Here is a 20,224-nt window from a genome sequence, read left to right on the forward strand (position 1 = left end):
AAGGAGGAATGGCAGAGGATCCCCAAATGCAGGTGTGAAAAACTTGTTGCATCATTCCCAAAAGGACTCATGGCTTCTCAAAAGGTGCTTCTACTAAATACTGAGCAAAGGGTCTGAATACTTATGACCATGTGATATTTCAGTTTTTCTTTTTTAATAAATCTGCAAAAATGTCAAACATTCTGTGTTTTTCTGTCAATATGGGGTGCTGTGTGTACATTAATGAGGAAAAAAATGAACTTAAATGATTTTAGCATATGGCTGCAATATAACAAAGAGTGAAAAATTTAAGGGAGTCTGAATACTTTCCGTACCCACTGTATATTTAGGGTATGTACTGTATGTTCAGCCCAGTCTCACATGAAGATGTACAATAGCTACATTGGTCCACAGCATAAAACGTAGAAGTGTCACGATAACGGCTGTAAAACTGTAACATTGCAACATAAATTTGCTTTGCAAAGCAGCATCCATATCACTGGCCAAGATGGCTCAATCACGCCTCTACTTCCTCCACAAACTGAGGACAGCCAGTGTCCCACCCCCATCATGCGCCTATTCTACCGGGGCACCATTGACAGCGTCATGACTGGCTACATCACTGTGTGGTACAGAGGCTGTACTGCCTCCTGCAGAAGGACCCCGCAACGCATAGTGAATACAGCCAGCAAGATCATCGGCGCCCCTCTGCCTTCCCTCAAGGACATTTTTAAAACCCGCCTCATCCGCAGAGTCATCAGCATTGCTGATGACATCTCCCATCCCGCACACTCCCGCTTCAGACTCCTGCCTTCAGGGAAAAGGTATCAGAGTCTTCAGGCCCACTCCACCAGACTTACAAACAGCTTCATCCATCAGGCTGTGAGGATGCTGAACTATTGTACGCTGTTCATTACCTCCCCCCCTCTGCCCCCTGGACTGTAACCCACCACAGAACATACCTATTAGGTTGTGTCGTCTAGCTTTATCCTAATCACTTTGACTTAGTTTTCTTAATCTTTTTAGTCTATTTTTACTCTACTTTTATTCTATTTTTAGCTTCCTAAATGGTATGGCATTCAATACTAGGTGAGAGAGAAACGGTATTTCTTTATGTCATGCACTTATAGTGAATTGACGATAAAAATCTTTGGACTTGATCTTCATGTTCTGCTTCTTGGTGTTTTATGGCACTTGACAAACAACAATACTGTGCACTACCGCCACCAATTGGACTGGAGTGTGGATCAGGAAGCCAACATTTAGTGTCCTTTTAGGAACCGTAGAACATTTAAAACAATTTGAAGTAGATGGATGGGTCCAGGAAACAGCTGACTTTCATGCAGACAGCTGGAGATCAAGTTCCTTATCTGACATTGTGTGATATTGTACTTTTCACTTGAGAATGTTTTAACTGAACCCAGGGGTTTTCCCTAACCCTAACCATGTAGTTGCTGTGCCTAAACTTAATCATGTATAAGGAATGTCAGCCATTGGCTTTCATTTTTGCTGTCAGAAAGACGTTACTATGTCAGAATTTTCGGTCCATAAAAACCTTGCAATATGAGAATTTTCGAGGTGTTACTGTGAGACTAGTGCGTTTTGTGTTGCGTACCAAATTAACTATTGTGCATTTTGCTGTGAGACTGGGTTGGTATGTTCCTTAAATCCTTATATCCTTAAATGGCTTATTATGAGGCTCAGCTAACAGCTGAAGTTAACATAGAGTAAGAGAGTGCTCATTTACATATTGTAAGTAATTAGTGCAGTAAATACAGTACCTGCGGTTTTAGTATTCAACAAACATGTTTTCAGTTGCAGTTTAACTATTTTACTGCAGCAGCTGTGGAATAATTTGCATTTTAAAACATTTTTAATGCCAGCAGTCGCATAATAATCATGCTGACTCCTCATCAAAGACTTAGCTTTTCTGAAACTGCTGGATATGGCTTCACTGAAGCCATTTCTTCACACTAATTCTGAACCATAGTTTTCAAAGGGGATTGAAAAAATTGAGCCAGTGTACATACATGCTTGAAGTGTGGTGTGAGGTTATCGATGGGAACACGTTGGATTCTCCCTTGCTTTCTCATTAACTCTCCTTCTTCCTTCTCCTTCCGCTCAATGGCCCGACTCTGCAATTGCTCTCCTGTGTATTGAACAAACACACACAATCTCACACACACACACTCACATGCAATACGTCTGTTTGCATACCAAAAGCATACTTCATAGCTCAAAGAGAATGAAAGCCATATTAATTATGCAGTCTGTGGCCGTGCACGCACAAACACACAGAGAAAGGGAAAGGAGGGAGGGAGCAGTTGTTTTATGTTTTTCCTCTGCGTCAAAGGAGACAGAGTGTGAGAATGATCGAGGGTCTCTGTGTCAGGGAGCGAGGGAGCGAGAAATAGTGCAGAGGGAGAGAAAGAGTGCACTGTCTTCCCTCTTTAATGTGTTTGTGTGTCTGCATATGTGTGTGTGTGTGCGTGCGTGCATGTCGTCTACCCAGTATAACGCCCCCTCTGTGTCCCCGAACCACTCTCTGTCACTCACACACACTGAGACTATTGTCAAGACGTTGGATGAGGCACCCCAAGACATTACTGGAGCACTGTGTGTGTCAGAGGGGTGATAGGGCTGAGATGGGTGTTCACACACACACACACTCATACACAGATATTCTTTAGGACATATTTACAGTATATGTTGGTGAGAATTGTCTCTTCCTGTAGTGCAACATACATGTGAGTGTTTGCCTGAACTTCCAGTGTAATTTATATCTGGGATAGTGTTTGTGTGGTAATGTGTTGTATGTGTTTCTTTGTGTCTGACAGCACATTACGCAAAACTATCTTTAACCTTCTAAAATGAGTGACACTGATTCTAAACTGACACGATGGATTTCAGTCTGCCGTGGCGCTCCACCATGTCAGCCTCTGTCAGCCTCAGCCAATCTGCCCATTTAACAAAAGACAGGAGTGGCGTGAAGAAGACAAAGTATATACGAGTGCTAGAGGACGGAGACAACAAGAAAATGAGAGAGATACGGAGCAAACCGATATGAAAAATAAAGTAGTTTGCAGCGTGGAAGAGCAAGAGCCGAGAGAAAAAGAATGGGGTATGGAGTTCAGAGTGCTGAGAAAGAAAATATGGGGGAGGAAATGGAGGTGGAGGTGGGAAGTAGAGGGACTGACACCTTGCTCTTGTATCCGGATGTCTCTGAGGTCCTTTATTGACTCTGTCTATTGTTCACAGCAGCAGTTCTAATCACTCTCAACAGAGTGGTTCTGTTTGTGTGCAAAAGGGTGTGTGTGTCTGTTAACTAGACTTGTGCGTAAGACTACATATCTTTAGCCTCATCCTCACTTTTACTCTTTCATTCACTGGACCCTACAGTGAAGCCATTGTTCACTCTCCGCTGGTCAACCTTAATGGACAATAGCAGTGGGTGGGAAAAGCCTGTTCCCTAACACACATGCTGTTAGTCTAATGGTCCACACACACACACACACACACACACACACACATAGAATGAGCTGTAAATGTCATCAAAATAGGCATACATATGTATGGTCTCTCTTAGTCATGCACACACACAGAAGGCCAGTTGTACACCACCATCCTGTTTGCATCTTTCTTAACAATGACTGCTGTCATGGCTATTATAAGAGATGACTCTTTTAGGGACAACCAGTGGAAAGCAATGGACATCACCAGCACACACACACACACACACACACACAGTCTTACAAACAAAGGAGCTAATCTGAATCACGGGCATTTGTCTGGTAAGCCTTGCTTTACACCTCACTCTCTGAGCTTTTGTTTCTGTTTTGTTTGTCCCGTTATAGATAGTCACAGCTACACAAAAGGATAAATGTTTCATTTCAAAGGCCCACTGCTGTGAATAGAGTCAGTGATTTTCAGTATATATCTGCAGGGTGGAGAGTCCAGATGGAGACAGGGAGAGGGGAGAGAGCTCAGCGCCAGAGTGGACAGCTTGATGGTAACAAAGCTGTGGTGGATGGTGATACAGTAGACCCACACACAGTGAAGCAATGTACCTACAAACAAAATACACATGCTTAGAGTAGCCAGTTAGGGCTGTGATAATAAGCACTGGCTACAGGGTTTGGCTTTAATTGCTCCCAGTAAGAGAAAGTGATTTATGGCCAGTGAGCATAAGTCATTTACATACATACATTGTGCAATGTAAAACCATTTTAGTGGGACAGACAGCATGGTTGGTAGTTCCAGTGGTGGCCACAGGGGGGCCTTCAGCAGACTGCAGCAGTGTGAAGAGGAGTAGAGAGAGAAGGACCGCATAGTGTCGATCAGATGACCTCGCTGCTGCAGTTAATGTTCTCTGGCGCTCAAACACAAGACTAAGGCTCTCCCTTGTACCACAGGGCCGCTGTACTACAAGCTATTGTGGTAGTAACAGTGCTATTGTTGGAGGTGCATGAGTGTGTGTGTGTATGAGTGTGTATGCAGGCAGGGAAAGATGAGGGGAGCAGAGGACGATAAGGTATTTGTGTGAGAGGAAAGAGGGAGCATGACACAGAGGAGGTTTATGTTACTAAAGCAGGGTTCAGTTTCTGTAATTCACTCTTTAACTCTTTCTTTCTTTCTTTCTTTCTTTCTTTTATTTCTCTTTCCCATTTGCTCTTTGTCTTCTTCTCTGTCATTTCTCTTTGTCCCACTGTAATGCCTTTCATTTTCGCCCCTCCCCACTTTATTTTGCCCCCTCTTTTCTACTGCCGCACTTGCCCCCCTTTCCCTCAACCTCATGCCCCCTCTCCCTCCTTCTTCTCTCACCCCGTCTCTCCTTCACTCCCTCTCTTCTTTCTCTCTCTGCAGTGCAGCACAGTGATTATCATTCCTCTCACAGAGTCAGGCCTGATAGTCAGATACTGCTGAGCACCCTTCTACATCACCTGCTTCTAGAGGGAGCAATAGAGAGAGAGGATGAGACAGAGGAAAGAGAGAAGAGAAGGGGAGGAAGGGGTGCTGGTAGACTGCAGAATAACAGGGATGAAAGGGGAAAGAGGACAGGAAAGCAGAGAAAGAGGAGATGAGAGAAAGGAGAGTGAACAAAGAGTGAAAGGGAGAAGAGAAATATGGGAGGGAAAATAGGGGAAAGCAGACGCATGAAGAAGGGAGGACTGCTCTTACTGCAGAGGTGGTCCCACTGCAACATACACGCTGCATGGTTATAAACGTGTGAGTCAGGGTGTATGTGTGTGCGCACACGTACAAGTGTGAGCATTAACAAGCAGGTGTGCTTAATGTGTGTATTTACTGTATCCACATGGAAGCTGTGGGAGTGTGTGTGTGTTGTGGTAACGAGGCGCCTTGGCTCATCGACATCTGTGTGTCAGACAGCTGAAGAAACGCTGCTCATATTGCTTCATCCCTCCCTGAGCTGAGTATCAACCTGCTCCAAACCCTTTTCTGCATTCTGCAAATGCCACAACAGTCCACTCTGTCTCCCTCCTAAATGGCATTTTTTGTCTTTTCATTTAGGCTCCACACATTCTGTGGTCATGCAGATGTTCTGTCCTTTTCCTTTTTTCCATATTTTACCCTGCCACACATACCGATTAACAGACTTTGTCTCACTTTTCTTTTTTAGTCATCCATGTATCAGTTCTTTTATTAACCGTCTGTCACTGCTTTGCTCCCACACAGTCTCTCGATACTTGCCTGTACCTGTCTGCTTGACCTAATGGCTACATTGTATAAACAGGATGTCTGCTGTTTTCAGCATAGCCTTGGGAAATGGCATTCCAGTACTGCACACATCACTCCATTACAGCTCAAGGTCTTGAATACAGCTTCTATATTTAAATAACCAGTGTAAATATATCACAGTCAAATGAATTGTTAACACATCTGTCCCGTTCTCACAGCCCTTGAGAGATGCTTTCTGTCAACATATTTCATTTTCTCCTCCTCGCTGCCTTTGATGCATAACTTAACAGGACAGCAGGAGGTTTCAAAAGATTTGGTAGCAAATGATTCAGTGATTTCTGAGCAAACTGTAACCTAAGAGCAGAGACATTTGACCAGCTGACTCAATCATTTAGTCAAAGTTTAGTTTGTTTTAGTTGTATTCAGTGGCCTTACGGGGATCAGACACTGAAGAAAAGCGATGGACAAAGCGTTAAAGAACAATGCTAAAAAAATACAGATGGACATAGATGATTGTGTATGAGAGAAGACACCCATAATTTTTCTCCACCAAATTTAACACTTAAGGTGCTTTTAAAACAGTCCCTTAAAATCATTTATAAAACAAACATCTGGGGCAGATACAAACATTTTTATGTAACAGTCAGAAAATATTATGGCAAGGTAAAACAAACATGAAATCAAAAAATGAAAAGTCCTTTCACTTTGTATGTGTGACTGACACTGTACGTCAGTAGTGTTAGTGTCTCCACACAAAGCATCTCTATACAACAAATGAATCAAGTGACAGCATTCTTGCTTTAAATTTGCTCATTTCACTGTCAAACATTCTTTTCAATATTTCAACTCTAATAAACTCACAGTCACTGAGTTCACTGATCCATTCCAGCACTGAAGCCGCGCTCAGAGCATAAGCACATAGCTGGCTGCATTAACACTACATGGTTTCTAAACAGAGGCAAAACAAGAGAGCAAAAGCAAAGGTCATTTTGACTGATCAGCATTCCAGATATGAAGTCTGGTCTATACCCATGTGACGGCATCAGAAGCATATTAGTGTTCACCCTGTATTGTTCTAACTTAGTATAATATCACCTTACAAGTTCTGCACACTTACACCTGTAATATGCAAAGACTCATATTGTATCGACTCATTTATCTTTGAGTAATAAATACATGATCGCATTATGAGAAACAGGATGAGATCGTATTATTTGAGAATAAAAATGTTAGACTATTATATTGATCCTGTATTATCTTAACAAGAGTAGTAAGTCTACATCAAATGATTCTATATATTTTATAAATTTATATATTAATAATTTCCCCATATTAAATTACGTTTTTGCAAACCAGTTATAACATGTAATCACATATATATATGTTTGACTGTCAGAGTTTGACTGTCTGACCATTCATCTGGCCATTAATCCCTCTAGAGCCGCTAAGCCACACTCCATAAATCTGGCTTTTAATGGAGACTTTTAGTTTCCCATGAGGGCCAGACAATCTTTTTTCTAGCATAAAAACAATCAAATTTAAAAAATATTGACGTTTGGCATCAAATAGATGTCCACAGGCTGAAATCACCAGTCGAGAAAAACTGGCAGAGAAATTAATATGCCTAGCTACTCCTCTCAGTCAGTGTTAGGAAAATTGCAGGTGTCTTGAGGGAGTGATTACAAATGTCAGGTGTCAGCTTGATTGACATTTGACTCATAAAACAGTCCAAATTGGGCCTGTTTCAACACAAAAACTCAACGATCACAAAAGAAAAGAATGTCTTTTCTACCTGCAGTTGCTTTTCTTAGCACAGCAACAAACGCAGCCATGCAGCAACTTGGAGGAAAGTGGGAGTGGGATGTTGGGAATGAAAAATGAAAACAATCTATCTCTCCATCTATCTCTAATGCTGCCCAACGTCTGTCAAACTAGCTAACATCATCATAACTGATGAACGTTCGTGAGATACTATAAAATACCATCCCACACTCTCATTTATTAAAATATATAAATTCCTTCTGTTGCAATCTGTTACATTTTTAATAAACAAATGCAAGCAGGCAAGAAAAACATCTTATATGTAATTAAAAATTTGGAGTTGTGTAGCCTAAATCAAATTATTGAGCAGACTTTTTTTTTAATTAATTTGGCTTGTCCACTTTAACAAAGCTGGATATTGATGTTAAATGTTTGTCACAGTATTATTCTGTATATGCAACATCAGTCAAAATCCAATTATATTTTAGTACAGAAAATGAATAATATGTTTACCTGGTCTGCCTGCTATGTTGAATCATTATATATATTTTGTGGTATATCTGAAATAAGATATACAGTAGTATGTCAAACATAAATGAGAACGAGCAGAGAGCCAAAGGGAAACGTGGTTCTGGTCCTGCAACCGCATTTGTAGTTTTGGTTTATGCATAAGTAGCATCCTGTTAGTTCAGTATGCATGCCAGAGAGTAGCAAGGCACAGAGGAACACAAACACACTCTCACCTCCAAATGTGTTCACACATGCACAAACAGTCAGATGTGCAGATGTTGCATATAGATACACAAACACATATGTGTTGAGGTGCAGACACGTAGCGAGAAGAGAGGGAGACTGTTAATTAACTAGAGCTCGTTAATTCTCTTTGAACCGACAGCACGAAGGTTTACACACTAATTACCTTGATGAAGGAGCCAACCTGTGCACACACACAAACACGTTGTCGCACTCCAATCACACACAAGCACATATATTCAGAGGCTGCCATAACATGTCTTGCAGGCTTGGAAAGTCTCACACTTATACGCAGACATTAAATATAAACACAAAGGTATGAAGTCTCATGCATAAGCATGTGCACACATACACACACTTGCACTGCAATACACTCTTGCCCTAAAATGAAATGTTATATTAGGAACATTTTTACAGCTTTTTCTGAGCTGCAAGACTCAGATGGTTAAGTTTTTTTCTAGGTTCACACCCATCATGCCTCTGTTTGATTTACACGGATCTGTCAAAGATAGCTTCACATTAAGTGCCATACTGTATCACGATACTAACATGCCCATACAATATAGTTGCCTTACATGCTTACACATTAACAAACACACCATGCACCCACTCAAACACTGCGCTGAAGCTCCCATGTCAGTTTTGAACTGTAATGGCCCATGTCAAATTAAGGGGAAGGTTTTTTATGTACTGCATCAAACTCAATTAATATTCCATCCGGCACGATTTCATGGGCCACACTGGACTTTAGTCAATTCATCTGTATTTTTGTGTTTGCAAGTATGTGTGAGTGTGTGTGTTGCCATGTGCAAATGTGGGTCAAGCTCCATTAGATATCTGGAATGTTTAGCTGTCAGTCTTTACTGCAGTTGCTCAGCCAAAAACCAGAAAACATACAGTTCATGTATACGCATGCCCAAAAACATGCTTTGTGAGTCAGGCTGGAAAACATCAAGGGCTACAGCCAATTTTTTTGGTCTTTTTAGAGAAAGGTAGAAGCTGATAAAGCTGAAAGGAAATGAAAAGAGATACATTTAAGATTTGTGGGGAAGAAAGCTTTAAAAAATGAAAAATAATATTCAAATCATTTGGAAATAGCAAAAGTATAAAGTTAAATTGTGAAGAAGCAAGATGGACAAGAGCAGACTGTGTAGAGTCAAATTTAATGACTAAACAGTGCCAAAAATATGGGATTTTTGCAAAAGAGTAGAAGAGAGGTTTGTCAATGAGTGCAAGATTTTGAGATAGAGAAGACATGGGAAAGATGGAAAAAAAAGGGGTTAGGGAGTGTGGAGGAGTTATGGGTCAATAAATCCCACTATGGGAAGGAGGAGAGGAACTCATAACGAGGTCAAGGGCACGTCATCGATCGCCACATTGTAAAGCTGACTGGCAAACAGTGGAGAGGGAGCAAATGAAAGGAACAGAGAAAAGAGGGAGAGTTACCGCTGTAAAAAGCATAGCGACTGCAGGTTCAGCTGAAGGAAGGAAGGACAGAGGAGAGATGCCGAAAATAAAATTATCAGGATGAAGGAATGAAAGAGGGCAGCTCTGGCCTGAAAGAGTTAGAGGAAAATTGAATTAGATGGAATCATGGTCGAACAGATGAATTCTGTAATATAACACACACAGGGAGCAACTGGCACCAAGCCTCCACAAGTAGTAACTCACTCACTGGCTGTCAATCAAGCCCCGCCCTGTGGCGCAGGCTGGATTTCCAAATTCATAAAGTAATCCTAGCTCATGTATTACCATTACATTTGAGACACAGGCTTAAGCATCCCAACTGATGGAAACAGATTACTGTATAGATTGCTATTAAATATTGTAGGGACACCCATGGTGTGCAGAAGATGAAGCCCTCTGACTTTGGTGATCTCCAGACAGAAGGGCACCAGGTCAGCTGGGGCTCAAACCTAGAACCTTTATGCTGTGAGGTGACAGCGTCACCATGCCGCCCTTCTCCTCATGATGAAATTTAACAGCTCTGGTCATCCTCTGAAATTTCACCTGACACCATCACCAGCGTTTCAATATTTTGGCTCATGCAAAATAACGATCTCCCCAACAGCCACAGCTATGCTTTGCACTTAGTGCCTATAGAACACGTTAGCATGCTAACATGCTAAACTAAGCTGGTGAACATGGTAAACATCGCCGTGCTGATTAACATCATCATATTAACATTATGTGATCACGTTAACCTGCGGAAATTTGCACCACTATGATGAAATATAGGCTTACAGAGTTGATAGTCTTGTTTACCAACATTAACCACTGGTCTGAAGATGCTTCCGATATCCTCAGCGACTCTTCAAATAAAAAAAAGTTTAATCTTTTGCACAACAGACAAAACTTGTTTCTCAGGTAATGACTGTATTTTATTATTCAAATAGCTGGTGAAATAAAATCAAAATATTTATGTTATTTTGTATTAATACATGAACTATTGGAAAGTAAGGTCAACATACAGTATAGGTCTACCAATATGACTGGTAATACATTTTTAAAATTCAGTTCATATTTTAGAAACTGAACAAGCAGAAATGTAACTTCTGGCTACAACCTTTGTTTGGATTAGGACAAAGTGGGGTAATTAGGTTAAAAATCTTTTCTGTTGTGCAGAAGATCTTCTTGTTTTCAAAGATTGCTAGGTATTTATATACAGAGCTCTGTGACTTGATAGTAATGTCAATAAATGAAATGCACAAACCACAGTTATCAACAATCCCAATGCCTCAGTGAACTCTTTATTATATTGGTTCTCTGAACAGAAGACAGTGCTGTCTGTAAGTAATTATCAATTTCACATCATTTTTATAAAAAAAAAAAAGTATTCTGATCATGGAAAAAATATTCTGCCTTGAGGATGAGTTACAATTATTTTATGATTATAATAGTTTTGACAGCTTTCTTTGTGACGTCAACATAACTAATCTCAAAAACCAAACTTATTATTGTGAGATCAAACAATTAACTTTTCTTTTCATGGCAACAAACAAAACAATCCTAACCCTGCCCTGTGTGGCTGTCTGTACTTGTACAATACTGTATGCTTTCACTCACTTTTCTCTCACTGTGCCATTACCCCAAGTGGAAAGGAGGTTGAACCATTGCATCTAAGCTGATGCTCTAAAAATACATCACTCTCTCTGTGGAGACTTAAGATGAAGCCACTGAGACTCCAAGAAAGGTGCATTTCTATTAGACTCTAATATCTTTTCTTCTTCCGTAGTCTCTCATCCCTTTTTCAAGTAAACATTGTTAAGAAAACAGCAGAAGAAACAAGTGCTCTGTTAATTTTCCCTTTCTGCTTAATTAATTTCACTCCTCTTGTCATGCATGTTCATTAGGTGAAATGTTCAAATCCTTCTTTTTCTTTGGGTGTTTAGAAGAAAAAGAAGAATTGATTCGGTTTTGGCTTTAATACCGACCGTCCATCAATTTCCCTCCAGATTATCCTTAGGCGGCGTTCCGAGCTGAAGTTTTTCCACCCTAATCTTCATCCTTCCCTCTGTTCCCTCACTTCCTCTATATGCTGCGTGTTACAAAGCTGATCTAAATTGAAAGGGTTGTAATTTTGCGAGCACATAAATGAGTATGAGAGGAGATAGGAGGGGTGTTGTATAGAAATGGGCTTCCTGGTGGAGTGATCCCTCCAGGCTAGACGAAGTCATTTAACTCTCTCATATTCTCTCAACAAGGAGTTATTACAGAGTTCTTTGTCTCCAAAGTGAAAGCTGGTCCACTAACTACTTTAGACAGGGGGTGATTTGTGTGCTGAAATTGCTGATATACATTTGAGGGAATGAGTGATGTGATTTGTTACTGATTCACCCCCACTTCCACTTGATGATGGTTGGTTTGTATCCACGGCTGTAGCCTACTGTACTTCTGAACACCTTTTGGTTGCATTTCAAGATCACTCAAATAGAAATCATATATTTTTTTATTTTTTCAGATTCCAGTTTACTTCCACTTTGTGGTTGGAAGTACAAACCCAAAGTCAGAACAAACAAAAGATAAAAACTGTCTAAAAATAAAGTGATTTGAAAAGATGAGATCTGTGATATTCTATATTCTACTATTTTTGTTATTGTCTTTAAATTCAAAGCCTTAAAAAAAAGGTTAAATTGTTGTATTGTAGTGAGTGTAAATACTGTAAACAGTTGTAAATAGTGCTTTTGTTAGGAAATATTGTCAGCTACAGATTAATACAGATTTGGTGTAAATTACAGTTATTCATTATGAAGAAACAATAGTGTGGCTCACTGATTTTTTTATATATTACCCGATATTATAATTTATCCCAAACATATTTTAATGGAAAACAAGGTAAGCGTTTTTGAGAGTGAACTTTAAATTAAGCGGCTGCTACTACTGGGTGTCATTACAGACGAATCACACCAGTCTCCAGCCAGGCCAGAGGTTTGTAAACATCAGACAAGTCCAGCAAATTAATCTAGACTAGGATTAAAACCAACTGAAAACTTTGACCACAGTGATTGGTTGATGACTATTACCCTGCACTGTAGCAGTTAAGCCCATAATCAAGGCGAACACAATCAGATCTCAATATGTCTTTGCAGACCCCTACTCACTCATCTAATCCCCAGATTTAGAATCTCAGATTAGGAATCCCAGATGATTAAACCCATATTGTGTGTGCATGTTCTCTGCAGGGAACCCTTCGCCGAGTGACCTTCTCAGTAGTCAGTCAGCCACAGGATGGCGGTTGCTACGACAGTGGCCTGGAGGACTCGGAGACACCAAGCAGCAAGAGTTCATCGGGGCCACGACTGGGATCCCTGCCGCTGCCTGAGGAAGGCTATGAGCGAACCACACCAGAGGGCAGTGTGGGGGAGGAAGAGCATGTGGAGAATGGTCAGAGCAGTCACACACACACACACACAAACCGTACAGTAAACAGCCAATAAAATCCACTGAATTAAATCACAATTGCGGTCAAGAGGCTTCCAGATACATTTACTTGTATATATTGTTTTTCAGGATGTTTTGATTATACACCTACTCTCAATCCCACACACACACTCAATAACTCACTAACTCACAGACAAATCATCCAGTAAATAGTCAATAAAATGAACTGAACATGTTCAGAATTGCAGTTAAGAGTCTTACAGATACATTTACTTACATACTAAGACAACTTAAAGGAAAAGCTAACATAAAGTGAACAACATAGACTTTTTTAAGTAACATGTCTCCAGTACAGCTTCAGTGCTCCTCTCCTGGATTAAGGAAACATCATTCTTCCAAAACAAACTCCCTCATTGTGTTTGACTCAGGATTCAAAAATTTTGACATTCTCTGAATAAAGAAATTTTTCAAATAATAACGAAAATATTCAGCAGACATATCAGTGACATCTGCATTTTATATTTCTAATGATTTATTCCGAATTTTTCCTCACCATTCAAGGCCATACTGTATGTGCAGCATTTTGTGAAAGGCTTAGACATGCTTTGATTACACACACACATGCATATTCACTGATGCCTTGACTTGCTGTCTTCATGTGATGAGAAGGTTGAATAAAGCAATTGTCCTGTGTGTGTTTGCATGTGCTGCACATATGGTTATGTGAAGCCTTGTGTGTGTTACATGAAAAGCTTCTGACAAACGTTAATGTGTGGCAGTATGTTGTGCCAGATGCTTGTCCGTGGTCTTGCTGTCAGTCAACAGCCCAAATGTTCCTTTTCATCAATGAAATTGTGTTTTTACCTTTTTAAATTCAGTCGTTGTCAAGGATGGAGAAGGCCAAACAGGGGTTTTATTTTATATGCTTTATCCTCTTTCCACTGTGAATGAACATGTCAGAGCTGGAACAACACTGGCAAAACAGCAAGGTCACTGTCACCTTGGAGACTGGGTGTACAGACTGTAGCTGTACTTCTAGTTGAATTCAGTGTTCTCATCAACGTGAAATCTTGAGGATTTTGTGGAGTTGAATGTTTTCATCACGATCAGGTGGAGAGTGGAATTGTACTGAAGCACATTGCATTCACCAAAGGAAAAAAGATTGGTGGATCTTATTTCCTAATTATGACTTACTACATCACAATTGTGGGATCTTTTCTCGTAATTATGAGATAATGCAGGGGTTTCAGGCAGGACCTGCCTGCAATCACCAGGTTTTAACAAATTCTTTAGTGTCAAAGTAATTCAGTGATAATTCAGCATACTTTCTGTCCCAAAACGTAAACAAATATAGTCTCCAAATGGGCCTCGAAGTTCGATATAGTACATGTACTGAGCAAGAGTTGGAAAGCTTCAGAACCTGCTTGAGAAACATTTGGTTCTAAACATTTTGAGCTAGTAAGTCATAATTATGAGATAAGATTCTCCGGTTTTTGTTTGTTTGTTTGTTTTCCTTTGGTGGATGTAATGCACTTCTATAGAGTTAGTTATAATTATACTATACCTGTATGTGCTCCTTTGATTTCACATGAATTTACCACTGCTGTCTCTGTATGTAGACAACAATACTGGAATTAGGTTCAGAATACAAAAGAAAAATGTAATTAATTGTGTTAATTAAAACTCAAGCAGAATTTAGAAAATCAAAATGTAAACAAATGTATTGTTTTCATTTGCTCTGTAGATGTGTATGAACAAACATTGCTTTACTTTTAAGTTTTAAGAGCTTCCTGCTGTGATTAGCAGAAAGTCACATTTACCTCATCTGTCATCGTTAGAATTCCTCTCTCTACCTAACACAGTGTCAGTATTGATTCATAAATGACAGGATTACATAGACGATCCTGTCGCATTCGATCTCTGGAGGCCTCACTAACCTTTTGAAATCGCACTCATGGGATGTAATTAGATTTATACAGTATGTAACTTAATCTTTACATGTGGGAAGGTTTATATTTGTCAAATAACTGATAATTACCTTGTCTTTGGCCTGAATTGTTGCTTAGTTTGACTTCACCTTTCACCCTACATGTAATGCTGAGCACAGCTGGGATATTTTTTAAAACATTCTTTTGCAGTCAGCAGTTTTCATTTTGCGCTTACAGCATTTTTCTTGCTTTACTTGCTTCCTTCAAATGGTATCCCCTCCGTTCTAACATGTTTTTCTTCCTTCCTGTCTTCTTCACCCAGCATTAAACTGATCTTTTTTGTTGAACTTTATCCATCTGCTCTCGCTTTTTATTTAATAGTTCCTTCCTGGGGCATCCTGGTGGCCCAGTGCATATCCTATACTGTAACTGCACCATCCCCAGTTTGACTGTGTGTAATAACCCCCCATACTGTATTATCCCATCTGGGCCTCTACTTAAAATGATTAAATGAAGGCTTTAATATTTTGTATCTTTTTCCTGTGTCCAGATGCCAGACAGCTGCCAGATGTAGCTTTGACAGGAAAGTGTACCAGGGAATGTGATGAGTTTGGCCACTCTGACACTTGTTGGATGCCTGTCCGCTCTTCGCCTCGTCAACGTCAGCGCCACGGCAGCGACCCCCCACGGCTCTCCACCTTCGCCCCAGGAGACGATAACAACAATCTCCGTGGCAACAACCATGAGAGTGATAGTGAGAGTGCTGGCAGCGCAGGGAGCTCAGAACCTGGGGTGGTCGTCAGTGGAGAAGGTCAGAGATTACCCTTAGTCAACGGGGATCCACTCGGCACCCTTGGTAGAGGAGATCGCAACAGAAACATGGGTGATCACAATCGTAACCTTCTGAATCGCAAGATGACATCAGCATCCTATGACACATTTAGCAGTGCAGGCTTTGGGAGGCGCCAGCAAGAGGAGGAAGGAAGAGAAGGCCAGAACCCACCTGAGGTCATACCACTGACGCGGACAGGAGGGGACTACAAGACCACATCCTGCCTCACATTGTCACGCCGTGAGGTCTACCTGTGACAACCTTGCAATGGAGCAATCATCACCACACCATTCCCTTTCCTAATAAAAGAGGGAGGGTTAAAACTTTACTGGCAAATCATCAGCTTGGAGGGCCTTTTAAACTTGCGAAGATGTGAAAATGTCAAGAAATATGTTTCCCAAAAGCCGAATTTCCCAAATTTAAATGTTTGGAATCTGATTAATATTTATAGGCTCTTAAACTTAAGAAAGTGATGGATCAACTCTTGGAAAGCTCTGACCACATGTACTTTCCTAAAAATGTTTTTTAACAACTAGTGAAATTGCCTACAGGCAAAGATCTTATTATGTCCATGTGGAGGAGGACAACTTCATTTCCTCTTCTTTTTACCTGAATTCAATGCATGCCTGACTCTCTGCTACAGAGGGATGCGTGTGAGGAAGAGAAAGACTGAGACTGAGCAAATCCTGATGCCGTAAAGGCTTCAGTGCATAAAAACTTTCACTGAGGCTACAGCAGGTCAGATTTGGACTCAACTGGTGAGCCAGAGGTCTTAACCAGTAACGGGTGTTGGAGTTTGGATATAATTCAAACCAATCAAATTTTTTAATGCCTAATCAACTCTATCATAACATAATATGGGAATATTAATATTCCAACTGCTAATCCAGTGAGAATCTCAAGTCATAAACTGTGTACAGTTACATGATAGAAAAAAATGTGATCTAAAAAAAATCAGGTAATGTTCTTTAAAAACTTAAATGATTAAGAGCAAACTGCAACAAGAGAAAAGAGTCATTTTTTTAGGGTAATCAAATGTAACCATTCAGAATACAAGGTTCTCATAGTGTCAGTAGTGCCCCATTATTGCGGTGTGTATGAAAATGTGTTTATTATTTTGCTTTCACACCTGTATGTATATATTGTATGTGTGTATTTGATAAAACAGCAGTGTTACCTCTCTGCTGCTGTTCACCATTTCAGAGTAGAGTGAGGTGCTGCTACACACCTACTGTATCCTAACAGTGTTCATGTACCACAAAATTGTCACACACACACACACACACACACACACACACACATTCTGTATACACATGCACGCTTGTAAGCACTCGCACACATAGACCTTGGCATGTAAACACAAACTCATACAGTGCATTTACCGAATGTGAACATGCTTAGAGCCACAGTTTATGACATGATTCAGTGGCCGTGTAACATGAAGTATATAATAACTTGCATTAACTTTCATACAGAAAACATTAAGAACACACACAAAAATACATGCTGTAGAGCATACTAACACGTTAGTAGAAACTCACATCCATATTAAGAGGTGCGCAATGCGCAATTCATATGCACTGTGTGTATGTGCTCTGAGTCATAATTTTTCAACATACTGCCTTTCATTAAACTACCTGTAACATTTTGCCTGCTCCCCTGCAGCCAGTATTTAAACATGACGCATATTTAAATAATTACTCATCTCTCTGACTGATGTGTGGGGCTACATTAAAGGGAGTTCAATGACATCTACTGTATGTAATGTTAGGCAATGTGGGAATATCAGATATTCTGCATACTGTAAGTAGGACTCATAGAAAAACCAAATTTCTGTAATTGCTGTAAGAAAAAAGGAAAAGAAAAAAGACTGCATGAAAGAAAGCTAATGCTAACTTTTTTTCTCTCTTTCTTAAATGACACGCCTTTTTGGACACCACGCCTACTTGGACACATCTAAATGCGTGCACTTATGGGGAAATGGAGATAATGATGGCAGCAAGGGAGTTAGCATCAGTGATTTAAACTGTTCCTTCTTTATTGTGGGATGAGTTCGGGCTAACCTTGGCCTTTTCTGTCAGTTTCAATAGCCCGGAGTTGGCACAAAGCTTGCCACAGGCTGTAACAACAAAGAACACAATGTCTTGAGAGCGCAGAGTTCCGCTGTAACCCTTTTGCACCACACAGTGCTGACCTTAACACACCCATATCGCTGTGCTGAACTGCTCAGATAACCGATTCCTTCACATTTGTCCTTCCCAGCAGCTACTGCACGACTCCAGACACACACTGCCTCATTGGGCTGAAGAGTGGGTGTGGATCGAGGCCAGCACATCTTAATTCCCATCATCAGTGTGTGGTTCAGTGGTGTGATAAGGATAATAGGGTTAGGTCGTCCCTGTGGTCTTAATGAGTTTCCTTTCTCCTCTCTTCTCCTTCCTTGATCTGCACTGATCTCATTAATGTCTGGATAGGCAAATGTAACTCTGCTGGAAATTGCTGGTAAGTGTGTCTCTTCATTTTTACTGGTTGTTTTGGAGCAGATGAGGCTAAAGAGACATGCTTGTTAAGGATGTACTGCATTTAGTCAGGAAATAGATCCTTGGAGTTGGAAACCCAAGCAACTCTCAGGTAAGATGTGTGACCATGTTTATCCTGTTAACAAACTACTTATGGTTTTGGCCACAAACCCCCACACTGTTGTTGCTTGACTGTCCCCTCACTGAAAAGAAAACTTGTGTGGAAGCAGTACAGTAAGTACCACGGTTCCTCCTTAGATTTTTCAGTAGTTATCTGGCTGAGAAAGCGTGTGCTTTATGTGTGTGATTGCAGCTTATATACCTTCAACTTTGCAACCCTTTATCATGTTCTAGGCCACTGATGTACTTCTTCCCTAAGCCTTCATTACCCCCATATCCCCAGCATGGCTGTTTACTGAGCTCTGTCATTGATGGACTGTGCTGAGGATGTAACAAAACTCAAGGCCTGACATGAAATGACTGTTCATGGAGAGTTCACGATGAAAGAGGATTGATTAAAACAATCAAAAACATCCTGCAGGGTACATACACTGAGACAGATTGACGTATGCTCATTCTCTGGGATAAATGTGTCCCAATCCCTTGGATGACAGAAAGGTGTTGAAGAATTAACGTCTAACTCGTTGCGAGTTTTGGAAAGAGACTCTTGACACAGCCCTGCCTCATCAAAGTGGCAGATATTTATACAAACTGCAGTTTTATGGCAGTTCCATTATGGCACCTTTCAAACCCACTGATCCAGATTTAATCGAACTTGCTGTACATGAATCTGTGTGGATGTGTAACTTTTTTTATACTGCACGTTTAAACATGAATATGTCGACAGCAAAACAGAGAGGGGAGACAGACAAACAAGAGCGTAACATCTGAGACCTATCACCCACTAATCAAGACATTTTGTAAAACAGACACTTCAACGGACATCATGTACCTGTCATCCCCCTCGTGCTGTATTCCTTATAGCCATGTACAAATAAAACTACACTGTAGAACAGACAACTGGAATTCATAGCAGACAATGGCATGCTTAAGGTCTTCAAATCTGCACTTGAGAAAAAATGAGAAAAAAAAAACTTTTTATTTTTCTCATCTTTGTTTTTTCTTACGGGGCTGATTGTGTTTTTTTGCTGCTCCCTTCCTGTAATTACATAATAAACTAATTGCATTTGCTATGATGAGGAAGAAGCGGACCTGTCGACAAATGGTTTGGTATGAAAATGAATCATGTAAAAGTTTGTCATTAAAAACTTCACACTCTTGTTTGTCTGTTAAGTTTCTGAAGACAGTATATTTCACACAGCAACTGTGAGATAAACAATAGTTTGGGAACAAAGAAAATAAATGCATAATTTTCTTAGGGACTATCAGTTTGAAATGACCAGTTAGTGGTAAGGAGTTCACACACAGAAATACTTACAATATAACTAGACAACAAAGGATTAAAAAATGCTAAAGTAAGAGGAGAGAAGTTTACTAAAACTGTTAATAATGTCAGGACAGGTGAAATGTTAAGAACAGCAACAAATAGAAAAACAATCACCGCAGAGTAGTTGAACTTACAATAGCCTTGAATTCAATACCAAGCTCTTCAGTCTAATTTCCATTTGTAAACTATTCTAAGCCACTGGAGCACAAAATGTGAAGCTTTCTTTCTGATCTCTGTCCAAAGCTAGGGACAGACAGCAGAATATGTGCTTTGCATGATTTAAGATGTGAAGCAGAGTGCCATAAAATAAGTTAGCAAAGATATGAAGGGGTTTTTCTAAAATATTTTTAAAAAATATACAAATGACTCAATCAGGACATAGAGAGAGAAGGGCAACCAACTCCAGCACAATGATGGGTTAATAGTT

General features: G+C 40.2%; 1 protein-coding gene across 2 annotated transcripts in view; it reads left to right on the plus strand.

The window, feature by feature from the left end:
* pcdh7a (protocadherin 7a) overlaps positions 1 to 19,616 on the plus strand; it is a 44,811-nt gene extending 25,195 nt beyond the window's left edge. For both annotated transcript variants that reach the window (XM_020597056.1, XM_020597058.1), the window contains 2 exons: positions 12,873 to 13,074; positions 15,550 to 19,616. In XM_020597056.1, coding sequence (XP_020452712.1) covers positions 12,873 to 13,074; positions 15,550 to 16,088 — 741 coding nt within the window. In that variant the 3' untranslated portion in view covers positions 16,089 to 19,616. The remainder of the gene's footprint in view (positions 1 to 12,872; positions 13,075 to 15,549) is intronic.
* The last annotated feature ends 608 nt before the right edge of the window (positions 19,617 to 20,224 follow it).

This window comes from Monopterus albus, unplaced genomic scaffold, assembly GCF_001952655.1.
Source record: "Monopterus albus unplaced genomic scaffold, M_albus_1.0 scaffold32.1, whole genome shotgun sequence".
NCBI lineage: Eukaryota > Metazoa > Chordata > Actinopteri > Synbranchiformes > Synbranchidae > Monopterus > Monopterus albus.